We start from the raw sequence: 19,817 nt of genomic DNA, 5'->3' as shown, positions 1-19,817 counted from the left end.
TCGAGCTCAAGAGTGGTGGAGAGGACCAATTGCAGTCACTAAACCAGGATGTAATATACCAGCAATACTGGAGACTGATGGCAAACCAACTAATCTGATTGCCATCTGACTGTCAGTCCATTCAAAGAGGCATGAGTGATGAGCGCTCTTGCAGCTCCAAGCTGGTTTATGGAGAATTCACATTTTTGTTATAATACCTTGTTTGGCTTGGGCTTGGATGATTCTGCTCAGTGCAGAATTTGGGATTTAAATTCTGATTCAGCAGATTTTGAGTGAATTCTTTCCATTGCTCAGTTTTCTTTTCCCAGTAGCTCCTGAAGGCATTCAGTGAGCTGACCTAAGCTCTCAGTGGACAAACACCATATCTCTTTATTTTCTTACATCAGATCTCTCTCTCTGTCTCTCTGTCTCTCTCACTCTCTCCCCCTCCCTCTCTCCCCCTCCCTCTCTCCCTAACTGTGAGTCCCTCCAGACTGGATAAAGCTGTGAAAGCCTAGAGTGAAAACATCAAACCCAGTGTAACATAACTCAAGGCACACGAGAAACAGACAGGAGAGAAGGGAAGGCACTAAGAGCATGTTAAAGTGTTTGGCTTGAAAGCCAGTCACACCATGGATATCTCAGTGCTTCTCACTGTTGACTGTAATCAAAGAATATGTCACTTATTTTCTTTGTCATGGGAAAGATATTTTAACTCTTGCCACTAGTGGTGGTTCCCAAGTGATGTCATTATAGAGAAAGACTGAAAGTGGGCAGATGAAATATGTATTGGTCTTATTCATGGATCATAAATCATCTGTTTCTCTACATTATTAAAAGGATTAATAATTTATATCAGATGATCAGTATTTCAACGGCATCGGTGGATTTTACGTACATCTCAATCCAAGGACACATCAGTTCACCCAAATGCAACTCACCATGAAGCACGACCTGTTGTGTATGATATACTGTGTGTCATGTGTTTCTCTACATGTCCATGTACTTCATTTAACTAAAGCAACCATTCAAACAGGCTAAGATGACTTGTTTGTCCTTGTCTGACTAGTAAGCCATCTCTACAGCTTCATTCCAAATGGCCCCCTATGTCCTTAACGGAGTGGCTGCGGTTCCGGATTTTCTGGAACACTTGACTTGCTGTTGCAAAAAAAAAGAGATTTCTGCGCATGCAGGATCCACTAGCCTACCACTTTTCAGCTGCTGCTCAGTCACTCCTCCATTGTTAGTGCAGTCACTCCTCCATTGTTAGTGCAGTCACTCCTCCATTGTTAGTGCTCCTCTCTGCACAGACCATACAAACGCTCCACACCGCGTGGCCGCGGCCACCCTAATCTGGTGGTCCCAGCGCGCACGACCCACGTGGAGTTCCAGGTCTCCGGTAGCCTCTGGAACTGCCGATCTGCGGCCAACAAGGCAGAGTTCATCTCAGCCTATGCCTCCCTCCAGTCCCTCGACTTCTTGGCACTGACAGAAACATGGATCACCACAGATAACACTGCTACTCCTACTGCTCTCTCTTCGTCCGCCCACGTGTTCTCGCACACCCCGAGAGCTTCTGGTCAGCGGGGTGGTGGCACCGGGATCCTCATCTCTCCCAAGTGGTCATTCTCTCTTTCTCCCCTTACCCATCTGTCTATCGCCTCCTTTGAATTTCATGCTGTCACAGTTACCAGCCCTTTCAAGCTTAACATCCTTATCATTTATCGCCCTCCAGGTCCCCTCGGAGAGTTCATCAATGAGCTTGATGCCTTGATAAGCTCCTTTCCTGAGGACGGCTCACCTCTCACAGTTCTGGGCGACTTTAACCTCCCCACGTCTACCTTTGACTCATTCCTCTCTGCCTCCTTCTTTCCACTCCTCTCCTCTTTTGACCTCACCCTCTCACTTCCCCCCCCTACTCACAAAGCAGGCAATACGCTCGACATCATCTTTACTAGATGCTGTTCTTCCACTAACCTCATTGCAACTCCCCTCCAAGTCTCCGACCACTACCTTGTATCCTTTTCCCTCTCGCTCTCATCCAACACTTCCCACACTGCCCCTACTCGGATGGTATCGCGCCGTCCCAACCTTCGCTCTCTCTCCCCCGCTACTCTCTCCTCTTCCATCCTATCATCTCTTCCCTCTGCTCAAACCTTCTCCAACCTATCTCCTGATTCTGCCTCCTCAACCCTCCTCTCCTCCCTTTCTGCATCCTTTGACTCTCTATGTCCCCTATCTTCCAGGCCGGCTCGGTCCTCCCCTCCCGCTCCGTGGCTTGATGACTCATTGCGAGCTCACAGAACAGGGCTCCGGGCAGCCGAGCGGAAATGGAGGAAAACTCGCCTCCCTGCGGACCTGGCATCCTTTCACTCCCTCCTCTCTACATTTTCCTCCTCTGTCTCTGCTGCTAAAGCCACTTTCTACCACTCTAAATTCCAAGCATCTGCCTCTAACCCTAGGAAGCTCTTTGCCACCTTCTCCTCCCTCCTGAATCCTCCTCCCCCTCCCCCCCCTCCTCCCTCTCTGCAGATGACTTCGTCAACCATTTTGAAAAGAAGGTCGACGACATCCGATCCTCGTTTGCTAAGTCAAACGACACTGCTGGTTCTGCTCACACTGCCCTACCCTGTGCTCTGACCTCTTTCTCCCCTCTCTCTCCAGATGAAATCTCGCGTCTTGTGATGGCCGGCCGCCCAACAACCTGCCCGCTCGACCCTATCCCCTCCTCTCTTCTCCAGACCATTTCCGGAGACCTTTTCCCTTACCTCACCTCGCTCATCAACTTATCCCTGACCGCTGGCTACGTCCTTTCCGTCTTCAAGAGAGCGAGAGTTGCACCCCTTCTGAAAAAACCTACACTTGATCCCTCCGATGTCAACAACTACAGACCAGTATCCCTTCTTTCTTTTCTCTCCAAAACTCTTGAACGTGCCGTCCTTGGTCAGCTCTCCCACTATCTCTCTCAGAATGACCTTCTTGATCCAAATCAGTCAGGTTTCAAGACTAGTCATTCAACTGAGACTGCTCTTCTCTGTATCACGGAGGCGCTCCGCACCTCTAAAGCTAACTCTCTCTCCTCTGCTCTCATCCTTCTAGACCTATCGGCTGCCTTCGATACTGTGAACCATCAGATCCTCCTCTCCACCCTCTCCGAGTTGGGCATCTCCGACGCGGCCCACGCTTGGATTGCGTCCTACCTGACAGGTCGCTCCTACCAGGTGGCGTGGCGAGAATCTATCTCCTCACCACGCGCTCTCACCACTGGTGTCCCCCAGGGCTCTGTTCTAGGCCCTCTCCTATTCTCGCTATACACCAAGTCACTTGGCTCTGTCATAACCTCACATGGTCTCTTCTATCATTGCTATGCAGACGACACACAATTAATCTTCTCCTTTCCCCCTTCTGATGACCAGGTGGCGAATCGCATCTCTGCATGTCTGGCAGACATATCAGTGTGGATGACGGATCACCACCTCAAGCTGAACTTCGGCAAGACGGAGCTGCTCTTCCTCCCGGGAAGGACTGCCCGTTCCATGATCTCGCCATCACGGTTGACAACTCCATTGTGTCCTCCTCCCAGAGCGCTAAGAACCTTGGCGTGATCCTGGACAACACCCTGTCGTTCTCAACTAACATCAAGGCGGTGGCCCGTTCCTGTAGGTTCATGCTCTACAACATCCGCAGAGTACGACCCTGCCTCACACAGGAAGCGGCGCAGGTCCTAATCCAGGCACTTGTCATCTCCTGTCTGGATTACTGCAACTCGCTGTTGGCTGGGCTCCCTGCCTGTGCCATTAAACCCCTTCAACTCATCCAGAACGCCGCAGCCCGTCTGGTGTTCAACCTTCCCAAGTTCTCTCACGTCACCCCGCTCCTCCGCTCTCTCCACTGGCTTCCAGTTGAAGCTCGCATCCGCTACAAGACCATGGTGCTTGCCTACGGAGCTGTGAGGGGAACGGCACCTCAGTACCTCCAGGCTCTGATCAGGCCCTACACCCAAATAAGGGCACTGCGTTCATCCACCTCTGGCCTGCTCGCCTCCCTACCACTGAGGATGTACAGTTCCCGCTCAGCCCAATCAAAACTGTTCGCTGCTCTGGCTCCCCAATGGTGGAACAAACTCCCTCACGACGCCAGGACAGCGGAGTCAATCACCACCTTCCGGAGACACCTGAAACCCCACCTCTTTAAGGAATACCTAGGATAGGATAAAGTAATCCTTCACACCCCCCCCTTAAAATATTTAGATGCACTATTGTAAAGTGGCTGTTCCACTGGATGTCATAAGGTGAATGCACCAATTTGTAAGTCGCTCTGGATAAGAGCGTCTGCTAAATGACTTAAATGTAAATGTAAATGTAGTGCAGTCACTCCTCCATTGTTAGTGCTGTCACTCCTCTGTTGTAACATTAGGCTAAAGCAAACATAAGCAGGACACAAACAGGTTGTCAAGCAATTTCATGTTCTTTTTTCAGGAGGGAGTTAGCTATATGCGGCCTACACAGCATATCAAACAAGCAAGCCACAGACAGGCAGTCAATAGCGATTTATTGTACTTTTTTCCATCATTGTTACAAACATTGGCAAACAGGTCAGATGGGTCTGATTCTGTGGCTCAGAGGCCTGTCTTGGACCCCTGTGGAGGGCCTGTGAAGGGCTGTTGACATTGTGTGGCCCCTGGGGTCCAGGGCTCTTCTCCGGTGGAGAGGATGGTGGGTAGAACACACAGAGAGACTGATGACTGCTTTCTACAGAGAGAGACAGAGAGAGACAGAGAGAGAGAGACAGAGACAGAGAGAGAGAGAGAGAGAGAGAGAGAGAGAGAGAGAGAGAGAGAGAGAGAGAGAGAGAGAGAGAGAGAGAGAGAGAGAGAGAGAGAGGCTCCAAATCCTGCAGATGGATGGAATGTTAATGTGAGGATAAGACGAGGCACAGCCTGGAGGCTCTTATATGCTACCACTCAAGCCCAGCCCCTACAAAACACACCCAACACTCAGAGAGAGAGAGAGAGAGTAAAAGGAAGAAAGAGGAAACAGTATGCTCTTATAGTCTATCCAGGCCCCTCCACAACACAACACACCCAGTACTCAGAGAGAGAGCGAGAGAGAGAGAGAGAGAGAGAGAGCAGGAGAGGAAGAAATAGATAAGAAGCTCTTATCCTGAGAGGGAGAGGGACAGATAGAGGGTGAGGGAGAGAGAGAGAGCATGACTGAGTGTTATTATAGTGTGCTTTTAGAAAGGATAGACTGTCTATCTAGAATGACACTGAGTTAGACCAATGTGTTCTTCTGCAACTTGGACATTATCTGTTTGCTTCTATCATTCTTTCTACCACTGTTCTTATCACGCTCTCTCTCTTTCTGCCTTTGTTGTGTTGCATGGCTATCCTGATTTCTCTGTCACCACCAGAAACAGTACATGATATTCTCTCTCTCTCTCTCCCCCTCCCTCCCTCCCTCCCTCCCTCCCTCCCTCCCTCCCTCCCTCCGTCTGTCTCTCTCTCTCGCTCTGTCGCTCTCTCTCTCTCTCCCCCTCCCTCCCTCCCTCCCTCTGTCTGTCTCTCTCTCTCGCTCTGTCGCTCTCTCTCTCTCAATTACATTTCAATGTCAATTTAAGGGGCTTTATTATCATGGGAAACAGGTATAGAATAAACATAATAAACAATAAAAACATGTACACTAAACATTACACTCACAAAGTTCCAAAAGAATGAAGACATTTCAAATGTCATATTATGTCTATATACAGTGTTGTAACAATGTGCAAATAGTTAAAGTACAAAATGGAAAATCAATTAACATAAATATGGGTTGTATTTACAATGGTGTTTGTTCTTGACTGGTTGCCATTTTCTTGTGACAAAAGGTCACAAATGTTGCTGCTGTGATGGCACACTGGTATTTCACCCAGTAGATATGGGAGAATATCAAAATTGGATTTGGTTTTGAATTCTTTGTGGGTCTGTGTAATCTGAGGGAAATATGTGTCTCTAATATTGTCATACATTTAGCAGGAGGTTAAAAAGTGCAGCTCAGTTTCCACCTCATTTTGTGGGCAGTGTGCACATAAGCCTGTCTTTTCTTGAGAGCCAGGTTTGCCTACTGAGGCCTTTCTCAATAGCAAGGCTATGCTCACTGAGTCTGTACATAGTCAAAGCTTTCCTTAATTTTGAGTCACAGAGGTCAGGTATTCTGCCACTGTGTAATCTCTGTTTAGGGCCAAATAGCATTCTAGTTTGCTCTGTTTTTTTGTTAATTCTTTCCAATGTGTCAAGTAATTATCTTTTCATTTTCTCATGATTTGGTTGGGTCTAATTGTGTTGCTGTCCTGGGGCTCTGTGAGGTCTGTTTGTGTTGGTGAACAGAGCCCCAGGACCAGCTTGCTTATGGGACTCTTCTCCAGGTTCACCTCTCTGTAGGTGATGGCTTTGTTATGGAAGGTTTGGGAATTGCTTCATTTTAGGTGGCTGCAGAATTTAACGACTATTTTCTGGATTATGATCATTAGCGGGTGTCGTCCTAATTCTGCTCTGCATGTATTATTTGGTGTTTTACATTGTGGAGGATATTTTTGCAGGATTCTGCATGCAGAGTCTCAATTTGGTGTTTCTCCCATTTGATTAATTCTGATAGATCTGATCTGATAGAGGTGTCAGTCGGCTGACAGTGAACACTCTGAGAGACTCTGGGTTGAGGTCAGTGATAAAGTAATCTACAGTATGCCAAGATATGAGCTGTAGGTGTACCTACTGTAAGAGTCCCCTCGAAGCCTATCATTGACTATGTACAGACTCCATGTGTGACAGAACTGCTATTCTATTGAGAGGAGGTTCTTGTCCAGTTCTCTGGGCGCCACAGCCTATTACATGTCACTGGGCCTTTTCTTTCTCTCTCTCTCTCTCTCTCTCTCTCTCTCTCTCTCTCTCTCTCTCTCTCTCTCTCTCTCTCTCTCTCTCTCTCTCTCTCTCTCTCTCTCTCTCTCTCTCTCTCTCTCTCTCTCTCTCTCTCTCTCTCTCTCTCTCTCTCTCTCTCTCAGGCAAACACACAAACTCACTCACCACCACTTAAAGTACATGTCTGATGGTACAGCATGATGGAACAATGGGAATAGTGTCTCTCACATAAGGACACAATGTTATTTTGTGAAGAATGATTGAGGATGGAACACATAGCATGCCTGGGCATGGTCTATTGATGATGTCTGGATCACTGAATCAGATCACACTTCACAAACACAATGCATCTCAATATATTGCTGTGTCAATGGTGAGGTAGGCGTGTTACATGGAACCCAATCCGGCTGTGTGCGTGCGCTATCGTGCATACATTTATTTTGTCCCCCTACACCAAACGCGATCACGACACGCAGGTTAAAATATTTTTTTAAACTCTGAAACAATGACATTAATTTGGGGACAGGTCAAAAAGCATTAAACATGTATGGCAATTTAGCTGGCTAGCTTGCACTTGCTAGCTAATTTGTCCTATTTAGCTAGCTTGCTGTTGCTGGCTAATTTGTCCTCGGATATAAACATTGAGTTGTTATTTTACCTGAAATGCACAAGGTCTTCTACTCCGACAATTATTCCACACATGAAACGGCCAACCGAATCATTTCTAGTCTTCTCTCCTCCTTCTGGGCTTTTTCATCTTTGAACTTATATGGTGATTGGCATCTACACTTTTACTACGACTACTGGCAAAACAGTTCGTCTTTCAATCACCCACGTGGGTATAACTAATGAGCAGATGGCACGGGGGTACCTGCTTCTATAAACCAATGAGGAGATGGGAGAGCCAGGACTTTCAGCGCAATCTGCGTCAGAAATAGAAAGTACTTCTATTTTAGCCCATGGCAACGCAGACGCTCTTTGGCGCGCGAGCAGTCTGGGTGCAATAACATGGATTTCTACATTTATTTTGCGACGCTGGCGCACGCGACGTGTCCGTTCTGGTCAGCATGTTACATACATCTATAAACTGTTAGTGGTGGCATTTTGTCTCAGCCTAGACTCAGTGGCTCTGGATCTACAGTAGGCTCCCCATTGAGTGGTGTAAACACCCTGTGTTACCATTATCAAACAGTCTCCAGATAACACTGATTTTAGTCATCACAGATGAAATACTTTAAATCCTCTGAGTGGCAAGGAAGAGTCTTCAGAGGTGTAAGAATAATTCGGAGTACACAATTATTTGGTGCAGTGTCAGTAAACTCACAGAGCACTTCATGTCCAATGTTTCATGTTGTGAATTATTCCCTTTGGAGGGATAGTGACGAACAGAACAGAACAGAAAGAGACAAGGGTGTCTGAGAGAAAGTCAAGTTCACCAGTTAAAAACAACAGAAGATGAATCAAGGTGACACTGGGAGTGGTGAGAGATGACAGAACCCAATGTGTGTGTGCATGTGCGTGTGTCACAGACAGAAAGTTTCTCGCCCTGTGAATTCATCGAGCCCTGAGCTGTCCTGATCCACAACAAAGAGAGCCGGATTTATCTGTGAGGCATGGAGGGCACCAAGGGGAATGAGGATTAATGGGCTGTGTAGGCCGAGGCCTGGGCCTTGTCTGACACTGGCACCAGGGTAGGGCTGCTCCAGCCCAGGGAGGTCCTGTGGCAGCCTGCCCCAGGTAGAGGGGCAGCCAGGGCTCATATGGGACTCTGTGTTTGATATCTATGCCGAAGTGGGAGAACAAAGAATTCAGATGGGGATTGTTCGGGCAGAAGCCACTCACATTGCACACACACACTGCACTCAAAACAGAGCAGGCCGGCCAGAGAAATCGAGAGATGATTATGAAATGGAAAGATCATGTACTGTGTGTGCATGTGCGTGTGTGTGTGTGTGTGTGTGTGTGTGTGTGTGTGTGTGTGTGTGTGTGTGTGTGTGTGTGTGTGTGTGTGTGTGTGTGTGTGTGTGTGTGTGTGTGTGTGTGTGTGTGTGTGTGTGTGTGTGTGTGTGTGTGTGTGTGTGTGTGTGTGTGTGTGTGTGTGTGTGTGTGTGTGTGTGTGTGAATGGGTTGGTTCTTCTATTCTAAAATAGTCCCCACAAGGATAGTAAAACAAGGACAATTCTTCCTTGTGGGGACATTCTCCACGTCCCTATGAGGAAAAAGGCTATTTTAAGTTCATGGGTTAGGTTTAGGGTTAGGGTTACAATTAGGATTAGGGTTAGGGTAAAGGGTTCGACTGCAGTGGGCTAAGTCAGGGTCACACAGAGTGTTTTTTGGTAGTCTGCAGTTCACAGTGCTCTGGGCAAACCGTGAAAATACTTGATGATACGTTTTTAATGATTTTGTACTAAACTGTTAACCTTTGAGTTGTTTCTGTTTTAACCCAGTAACCATGCAGAATGAATGCATCCAAAAATATCCATAATACGTGGAATTTCAAAGGGAAACTATGAGATCTTGTTGGTAATGTATATCTACCACGTTGGGGCGCCGGTAGTTTGGGTGCGTGTTTGTGTGTCTGTGCGTGTGTGTGTGTGAGCGTGTGTCTGTGCACGTGCGCGTGTGCATGGGTTGGCGAGAGGAGTAGATGTACTACGGCCCTGTGTGTGTGTACAGACGCTTTATCTAGCTGTAAAGTCAGAACACCAGCAGGCCACCCAACGGCAGCACGGACCAACGCTGGGGTGATTACCCTTTTGTCCTCTAGCTCCTTATCCCACGGACGCAGGTCCCAGATAATGAATTCCTTTAAATATGAGACATTTTCAAGATCCCAGCCCCTCGCCTGATTATTATTGGCTCTATTCCACTGATTTCATGAATACTGCAGACTGAGATTCTAGTCCAGTGTGACATTCAGAGATCTTCCCTTCTGCTGCAAGGTTATTGAAGAGTGAATCGCATTAAGCCAAGGCATTTATATTTCAGTAATACTGTATGTATTCCCTGTTTTATGCTTGGATTGGGAGCTTTTGGCACAGAGGAGATTTTCTCATGTCTCCCATCATTAATTGTGTTTATTTTGCACTTTAGAGGTTGAAAGGGTTTTAAATGAAAGCCATGATGACTATTGCACACATTATTTCAGTGTCAACATTTGATATTCAACATTGTACCTGGGAAAGTTGGGAAAGTTATAGCATTTGAATATAATTAATTCAGCCAAAGAAGTCATGCTTCTGTTCGACCTTGAGTCATATGTTTACACTTTGCATCTTACAGATGGTAATTGTATGCTTTGTACAATGGGGTATTGTACCTGCCCTTAACACTTCTGTTCGGTATTTCCACGACTGTACCTTGGCTGTGTGTGTGTGTGTGTGTGTGTGTGTGTGTGTGTGTGTGTGTGTGTGTGTGTGTGTGTGTGTGTGTGTGTGTGTGTGTGTGTGTGTGTGTGTGTGTGTGTGTGTGTGTGTGTGTGTGTGTGTGTGTGTGTGTGTGTGTGTGTGTGTGTGTGTGTGGGTGTGGGTGTTGGTAGACTTTGCTATTGAGCATGATAACGTCAGCTATAGATCCTCATTCATCTCAGAAAAGTCTCCATCTTTTTCTCCCTCTGTACCTTAAAGAACGGATGAAATGGAAATCTGTTCCAACCAAGGCGCCATCAGGGAAGACAACGAACCAGAAACAAAACGGCAACTTGCAAGGTCTTTTATTTTAGAGAGGTATCTTAACGCCTAAGAAAAAGGACGGAAAAAGGAATCTGAATTAATCATCGGTTTCATTTCCATATAACCTCGGAAGCATCTGTCAGAACATGTTAGGTGAGCGAGACGCGTTTGGTAAAGGGCAATCTCGTGTGGCGGAGGTCTGTTTGTTGAAACTACTTCCTGAAATAGTGCTGAGCTAGGTGTTTAGAGCTAGGTGTTTAAGGCTATGTTCCAAATGACACCCTACTCCTACTACTAGCCCTATGGGTTCTTCAAAATGAGTGCAATACTTAGGGAATAGGGTGCCGTTTGGGACGCAGACTCTGCTTGTGGGCACTGCGCTGGAGCACTTAGCTCTGGAAGTGCTAACTGTGTGTGTGTGTGTGTGTGTGTGTGTGTGTGTGTGTGTGTGTGTGTGTGTGTGTGTGTGTGTGTGTGTGTGTGTGTGTGTGTGTGTGTGTGTGTGTGTGTGTGTGTGTGTGTGTGTGTGTGTGTGTGTGTGTGTGTGTGTGTGTGTGTGTGTGTGTGTGTGTGTGTGTGTGTGTGTGTGTGCGTGTGTGAGAGAGCATGGCTGGAAGACAGGGTTCAACCTAGGTGCTTGTGCAACGAGGAGCTTGTCTCTCTGCTTGTCAGGCAGTTGGCTTTGTAGCGAAATATCTGGGCTATGTATGAACATGACTTTGAGTGGTACTGCTCAGCGTGTGAGTGTTCTGTCTAAGATTTTTCATGTGAACTCTTTTTTGAGGCAGTTGCTACATCCATTGTCGGACTTACACATTTATGATATGTACCCATTGATTCTTGAAGAATATAACTTATGATTTTCTCGTGAGTTTAGTTCAGAACCCAAAATATAAGCTTGTTTTACTCCAATGTTTGTAAACAAAGTAAATGTAAACAAGCACTGTGCAGCCTCAAAACATGGTTTTGATATCATGGACGGTCAGTCTTTTTATCCATAGCCCATGAATTTGAAGGTGGTTCTCAAGCCCAAATCCCTCAGCTGTTTACCAATAAAAGTGGCAGGGAGTTTTCTTTGTTATTGTTTCAACGGATCAAATATATCCCTGAAAAACTGCTGTCCTTACCTGGAGTGCACACTGAAACCTATTCAAATGAGGAATGGGTCACAAAGGCTCTGACGAAGGCCAATATGCTGATACATAAGCTTGACTAAACTAAGTAATATTGGCAAGAGCTAACACAGATGTGGAAGTTGGCCTACTTTTCCTTTTAGGAGGTTTGGGTCCGAAATCTGAAGGATGGCACAAACCATAGGGTGAGCTGTGGTCAAACTGGTACTCAGGTCTTCTCCGGATTCCGTGGCATACAGTTGTTTTAGTCTATTTGCTATTGGCAGCACATTTTCTTGTTACATTGCAAGACATTAGAGTGAGCTTTGATATCAAAGCCGTAAGACGAGAGGAATTTTCAATTAAATATTGGGTATTTATTGAATTCGCATCTGGGACAATACTCCCCAAAAACATGCATCGCTCCAACACATAAAGCTGTGCTGCTCTACAGTACGTGTCTGCTGAAGAGAAAGTCAGTCTCCCGGCGTCCCTCCCAGACACAGTACTCTGTAAATGGACCGTGGTCTCTCTGTTCTCTCTGTTCCGTTCAACAAAGCACATTCCCTGGGGAAGGTTTGAGCTTTTTCCCCTGACATGGGCCCAGTATTGGAGTGGGCAGGCTGAGGTTGCCAGTGGTATGGCGTTTTGGGAGGGAGGTCGGTGTGTGTACAGTAGTTCAATACCATGACTGCTACAAATACTGACATTTTAACACAAAGCTGTTGGACTTCTCCCCACACTATAAACCCACACTCCCCAAATACAATGGAATTAAAACTGGACCGTAGGCTATTATGCCTACGTTAAAATTACATATGCTCTTCCCTAACCAAAACTATTGGCCTATGCTTCTTATTGTGTGTTCAGGCGATACAGACGTGTTGCAGTGATAGTTAGCATTTCTCTCATCTTGTGTTATTGAAGGTGCTATTTGGAACGTAGCCTCTGTGCAGTTGGGCTCTTCAGCATATCATGAATAAAGGCCCATCAATAATGGCCTTGTTGGTACATGCCCAATTGCGCGTGTTTGTATTTTCCCTGTCCTGTACTAAATATATGCATGAGGAGTCGCGCACACACTCATCTTGTCTACTTAGGCATACAACTCAAAGGCACTACTCTTAACTTGGGTAAAACATCCTGGCAAATCTCATCATTTCTTACGTTTCTGTTTAAGTACAGATTCAAATCTGTAATACTTTTCTGGTAAAAAGTATGGATTTTTGCAATTCAAAAGCAACTGTATATAGTATTAGACAAGGGTTGTATGTATCTAGCATCTCAGAGTAGGAGTGCTGATCTTGGATCAGCCCTCCCTTCCATGCAATGTTATTCATTGCAATCTAAAAGGCAAAGCGGATCCTTAATCAGCCCTCCTACTTTCGGTCCCGAATCTGTTTCCCATGGTGACCGTTATTGTAAAGATACCATTTCATCGAAGCAGGAAATCAAAGGGAATCAGGCAAAATGTATGACCTCCATACAGTATATTTGCTATTGGGATGGCCATGGGGTGTAATGACCCATCTCTTGTGCATCACTAACCAAAGAAGCTGTGGGCTTAATCACAACATAGCAGTCCTATAAGCATACTATTATGTAGATGCATAGATACTGTAGATTCATTAGCATCCGTAGCCCTTTCCTGCAGTCAAAAGACCAAATCGGCCTCAAGGGGCCGATAATTAATAATGAATTAATACCACTTTATTGATTTCATTTTTGCTTCAATTCCAGTGTTTCTATGTCAAACCATTGTGTTATATTTCAGTCTTCTTTGATGTATATAAAGTGTAATATTGGGATGCAAACTCAAAATGTAGTACATTTCAACTCTATATCTGACCTGTTACAGGTGTCTTCTTCTTTTATTTAAGACCATAACCATCTGTGTGATGTGTATACTTTATTTAAGAATACCAAGAAACCCTCTGTGTGACCCTGATTTAGCCCCACGGCAGTAAAATGATTAACTGACTTCCTAATAGACAGTTAGTAGGGCAAGATGGTGCAAGTGAGTGTCATAAGTGCTCACCCTAATCTCATATATTAAGTGATTACACATGTAATTTGGATCTCCTAATTTCAAAATCAAAAGTTACTGGAAATGTCCAACCCTGACTGGGCATCCATCATTGGGCTTACTTCTTGGAAACCAAAGAGAATTTGGGTCGGTGGGAACGTGAAGTTAGAGAAATCAGCAACTAAGTGACTTACACCATACTGTTTCTCCCGAGAAGAAGTAGTCATTTCGTAACAATTTAGGGCAAATACGGTAGAGTTTTGTTATGCTAATGACTTGGCTGGGTAAAGAGTTTTCTGCTTTCACAATAACGCCATCAAAGTGGTTAGGGAGGGTAAATAAGGATATTTCTGTGTTACTGTGTACAGTTGAGAGGAAGCCCACAGTGTGCACCAGTGTAATGCGGCTTTGCTCAGAACACTAAGAGACTCTCAGAGAGGTTTCCAATTAAAAGATTTAAATAAACATACAGTGCAGTTACCTCGGGGATTCCCTGCCACAGTTTTACGCCCACTGCTGTTGTAATGAAGAATAATGATGTACTTTTGTGATGTTATTAGCACAATGTATTTTTTTTAAAGCAGCTCAATATGCTCATTGCCAAAGAGAGGAGGAGCAGTTGACAAAACAGTAATTGTATAATGACACATTGTAATCTATTTTGCCATGCTTTAGTACCTACCATCCACTGAGACTATGCTTAAAATAGATGTCACAATTTAGCTCTCATGCATTTTCTAAACAGCCAGTACACCTGTGAAAACTAGTAACGGACTCGTTTCTATTTTGATAGCTTGGTGTGAAATTATGAATTTTGTTAACACGATGGTGCTAGCTTTTTTGTTAGCATTTGAATTAGTTAAAGACTTCTTTCTCTTTTCTCTCTTTCTCTCTTTTAGTGCTGTTTGGGCAATTTGTCTTGTTCCAGACATCACTCAATGACGTTGTGGACATTTATGATGGGCCTACGCAGCAGTCTCCACTCCTGTCTTCTCTGTCTGGCTCCCACTCAGGTAATACAAAGAGCAACACAACACAACGACAGACACGTCAGTGAAAGCGCCACTTAACTTTGTTCTGGAGATTTTCCTCTTTGTCACTGTGCTTGCTGTTCGGGGTTCTGGGCTGGGTTATTGTACAAGAATGCTTTATAGCCACATCCCAAGAGCCATTAGTCACATATTGGACCCATTTATTCAGTATCACTTTAGTCTCCATGCAAAGTATTTCTCAGCAAAGTATCTGTTCCCCTTGGGTCCATACCCTCAGTCACGCTGAGCTATTGAGCCGTGCGTGTGTGCGTTGGTGTGTGTGTGCATGTGTGTACGTTGCTTGCTTGCTTGTGTGTGTATATGTCGGAGGGAAAATGACGTGGTCTGTACCATGTAAACAGCAGCACCTTATGAGATGCTCTTAACAAGGAGGTAAGTGCTAATAAAAGGCTGTACATTTCCCCCGTTTCTATCGGGGATAAGACCACCAAAGTTCCAGGGAGACTGTGAAGAAGAAGAAGAAGAGGAAGACGACTAGGTGGAATGAAAGGGGTCCGTTGGCAATCAATAAGGCCTTCTATCAAAGCACGAGTCCCTTGTTGACTCTTAATGTTCTGTTCAAGAATAACATTGAACTAACAGCTGATTAGTTCAGCACAACAGGCATCAGAGTTAAACAACGCCAGATCAGATCAACATGATTGATTAATCCAATGGAGTCTGATACATTTATCTTTAACTGGGTCGGATCATCAGTTGTTTGACAGCCAACCTGCACATCAATCAGAAGAATAACCTTTCATCCTGTGAAATGTTTGTGTATGGTGGAGTTGTAAGTTGTGTATGATTGATCATTGAAATCCATTTTTTTCTTTTCTTCAGGAGAGTCTCTACCCTTGAGCACGGGCAACCAGATAACCATAAAGTTCACCACGGTCGGCCCGGAGACTGCTAAGGGCTTTCACTTTGTCTACCAAGGTTTGTCTTCCATAGATGATCTCAGCAAAAAAAGAAACACCCTCTCACTGTCAACTGCATTTATTTTAAGCAAACTTAACATGTGTAAATATTTGTATGAACATAACAAGATTCAACAACTGAGACATAAACAGAACAAGTTCCACCGACATGTGACTAACAGAAATAGAATAATGTCCCTGAACAAAGGGGGCGTCAAAATCAAAAAAGTAACAGTCAGTATCTGGTGTGGCCACCAGCTGCATGAAGTACTGCAGTGCATCTCCTCCTCATGGACTGCACCAGATTTGCCCGTTTTTGCTGTGAGATGTTACCCCACTCTTCCACTCTTCCACCAAGGCACCTGCAAGTTCCCAGACATTTCTGGGGGGAATGGCTCTAGCCTTCACCCTCCGATCCAACATGTCCCAGACGTGCTCAATGGGATTGAGATCCGGGCTCTTCGCTGGCCATGGCAGAACACTGACATTCCTGGCTTGCAGTAAATCACACACAGAACGAGCAATATGGCTGGTGGCATTGTCATGCTGGAGGGTCATGTTAGGATGAGCCTGCAGGAAGGGTACCACATGAGGGAGGAGGATGTCTTCTCTGTAACGCACAGCGTTGAGATTGCTTGCAATGACAACAAGCTCAGTCCGATGATGCTGTGACACACCGCCCCAGACCATGGCAGACTCTCCATCTCCAAATCGATCCCGCCCCCGAGTACAGGCCTTGGTGTAACTCTCATTCCTTCGACGATAAACGTGAATCTGACCATCACCCCTGGTGAGATAAAACAACGAGTGAGACAAAACTGGTGAGACAAAAGTGAAGAGCACTTTTTGCCAGACCTGTTCGATCCAGTGACGGTGGGTTTGTGCCCATAGGTGACGTTGTTGCCAGTGATGTCTGGTGAGGACCTGCCTTACAACAGGCCTACAAGCCCTCAGTCCAGCCTCTCTCAGCCTATTGCGGACAGTCTGAGCACTGTGTCGTGGAAATTTCCTCTATTTACCAAATCATGGGAGCAAACCACACACACAAGTCAGAGTTAGTTATCAAAGTTCATCTTTAATTATATCAGCTCTATCACAATCCTGTGACTCTCAGGTAATTCAGTGTCTCTCAGTGAATTCTCTGAGAGCCCCCTCCACATTGCAATAGCATTTTGACTTTCAACAGTTCAGTATCTCTAATGAAAAGTTGAGAGTCCCAACACAATGGCAAAATGGGATCCTTTATAGCAAAGATACACAGGATAAGACAGCATCGGCATAATTCATTGTTCAGCTTTGTCTCCTCTCTCAAACTCAGAACCATAAACCAACCCTCCATATCAACAGGCATATATCAAATTGTCATTTAGATACAACCAATTCTAAATACAACCAATGCTGGACAAACTCGCGGAGGGGATAGAATGATTCCAGACACTGCCATCCCCGATGGGAAAAGTAGGGAGTGAACTGGCACACAGACACAGTGGAGCAAAAAATATGTTCACACATGATGATACTTTGACCTCTCCCCTCTCTGCGGTCCATGCAACTTAGTCTTGACATAGAACAGATAATGCAAACCTGCCACAGTATTATACAAAAATACCATTCTGATGAGAAGTAACTTACAAACATATGATGAATATAAAACATCTTACATATGTTACCAACAAATTCTGATTATGTTCACAATAACTGATGGAGGGATTGTGCGTTCCTGGTGTAACTCGGGCAGTTGTTGTTGCCATCATGTACCTGTCCCGCAGGTGTGAAGTTCGGATGTACCGATCCTGTGCAGGTGTTGTTAGACATGGTCTGCCACTACGAGGACGATCAGCTGTCCGTCCTGTCTCCCTGTAGCGCCGTCTTAGGCATCTCACAGTATGGACATTGCAATTTATTGCCCTGGCATGGGAAACAGTGTTTAAACAATGATTACAATGATTACAATGATGATCTGTGAAGTTATTTAGATTTTTTCAAATTATCTTTGAAAGACAGGGTCCTGAAAAAGTTTATTTCATAAATTATACTTAAATATTCATGTGTGCAGTGTCCATATTAGGACATCCTTATGACTCGGAGGCTATACTAATTTTGGCAACATGCATACAAAACTAAGCCCTTTCTGTCTTCCAATATTGGGTATTTCAGCTCTGTCATCACATTATTCAAATGAATCAGCAAGTCGCTTTCATCCAACCCCAGCCAAGCCAGAGGCATGGATTGAGTTTAGCTGTGCATGTAAGGATTGCCTACACTCCACTGTCACTATGTGTTCGAAATGACTATAAACATTAGGATCCTTTGAATTCAGTACCTCCACTTGTAATAAATATTGGAATGTGTGACAGGGAGTGAAATACATGGACCTTTATTGATATGTTGTTACAGAGTGCTCTCCAGAGTAATGCAGGTCTGTAAATTACAATTATTTTTAGATGCCTGACATATAGAACATCACACACTTCCATAGAGTACATAAAGTCATCACTAGTGTGCAGAAGCAGGAGGGGTACATTTAAATTTTTCTGTCAGCTAGCTATCTGTTGATGACGTTGCCTGGCCCCAAAAAGCTGTCTGTTCAGCACTATCACAGGCACAGAGGTGTCCTGCTCAGCAAGATGCTTCACATATCCCCAAAAAGCTTAGAATGATCAAGCTTCTTAGAACTTTTGCAAATTGTACACATTCCACATTTCCCCTCAGAGTCATTTTGCGTGCCAGATGGCACTCTATTCCCTACATAGAGCACTACTGTTGAACAGAGCTCTATGGGCCTTGGTCAATAGTAGTGCAATATATAGGGAATAGGGTCCCATCTTGCAGCAGCATCTTCCAGTGTAGAAGTCTCATTCCCCCCTGATCCATGCTAAGCCTAACTCCTGGACGGATCCCAACAACTCCCTGCCTCCCTCCCTGCCTCTCTGCCTCCCTGCCTCTCTGCCTCCCTGCCTCTCTGCCTCCCTGCCTCTCTGCCTCCCTGCCTCCCTTCCATCCTTCCTCCCTCATTTTTGGACTCATTCATTTTTTTTGCAATTGCGAGCTAGGCCTGCTAACTTAAATCCCACTCAATAGCTCAGTTATTGCTCTTCTCAAAATGTAATCCCAATTTCAATGTTCTGTTTAAATAGAACACCACCAGACTTTTACACAAATGACAGATTCAGTCAGACGGTTCTTGTTTATGTGATAACCCTGCCTTCAGTATTCAAGTGTGTAATAGTTTTTCTGAGAGCTCAGGGGTGGATGATGAAGGTAACAGACACACGCTCTCCTCTGCTCTTACAAAGCCTAAGAACACCGTGGTGCTGGTCTGTCTCAGACGTGGTTTTGCATTGATGTTATATCCTACCTCAGAACCCATTATCAAATGTCATGTTAGCTAGCTAGCCAGCTAGCTGAAAGTCTATGGTGAGAGATTGGGTATATCTAATTTGAAGTTTTTCTCCCCCTGCTGCTGTTTCTTCTTCCATTGCTTTACTGACACCTCCTATCCTATCCACAGCTGTCCCAAGGACCAGTGCCACCCAGTGCAGTTCAGTCCCTGAGCCTCGCTTCGGCAAAAGGATCGGGAACGACTTTGCCATGGGTGCCTCGGTCCTGTTTGAGTGTAACCCTGGATACGTCCTGCACGGTTCCACCGCCATCCGCTGTGAGACCGTCCCTGACACCCTGGCCCAATGGAACGACTCGCTACCCACTTGTGTTGGTCAGTATGATTGGCCTCCAAGCCAATTGCCGGCTACGGTGATTGGCTACCGTGTGTGAGAAACACCCCTGATTGTTCTACCGCTAACGAGCTTTGTCAACATGCCAATCGTCTCGGGCCGCCTCTTAAGTGAGGCAAAGTCATTATCGTGGGAGCGTGAGTGTGCACACGAAAGCAGACTGGGGTTTTGGCTGTGAGGGTCCCTCAGAGGGCCTTCCTTACCACTCTGAACAGAATGTTTCCTCTTGGCTGTGCATTCAGCCAGGTCTAAAGAGTGTGGTGAGGAGAGGAGAGAGGATAGAGACAGAGGGTTGAGCAAGAAGAGAAGAGAGAGAGAGTGTGAGAGAAAGAGATTGCCTCTGATGAGAGTATAGAGTTAAACTGAGAGATGACACTCTCACTCTCTTTCCCGATGGGCGCTCTGGCCAGTTTCTTACACATTTTGACTATCAAGAGAACTGCAATCTA

The 19,817-nt window shown here is 45.4% G+C and overlaps 1 protein-coding gene across 1 annotated transcript in view; it reads left to right on the top strand.

Annotated features, from left to right (window-relative positions):
- Positions 1–19,817, top strand: part of LOC124043287 (CUB and sushi domain-containing protein 3-like) — a 720,075-nt gene that overhangs the window by 534,433 nt on the left and 165,825 nt on the right. Inside the window, exons 32-34 of the mRNA XM_046361728.1 lie at positions 14,583–14,696; positions 15,558–15,653; positions 19,146–19,349. Coding sequence (XP_046217684.1) covers positions 14,583–14,696; positions 15,558–15,653; positions 19,146–19,349 — 414 coding nt within the window. The remainder of the gene's footprint in view (positions 1–14,582; positions 14,697–15,557; positions 15,654–19,145; positions 19,350–19,817) is intronic.

This window comes from Oncorhynchus gorbuscha, linkage group LG09, assembly GCF_021184085.1.
Source record: "Oncorhynchus gorbuscha isolate QuinsamMale2020 ecotype Even-year linkage group LG09, OgorEven_v1.0, whole genome shotgun sequence".
Taxonomy (NCBI): Eukaryota; Metazoa; Chordata; class Actinopteri; order Salmoniformes; family Salmonidae; genus Oncorhynchus; species Oncorhynchus gorbuscha.
The sequence above is the reverse complement of the archived record's forward strand: the minus strand, read 5'-3'. Positions and strand labels throughout refer to the sequence as shown.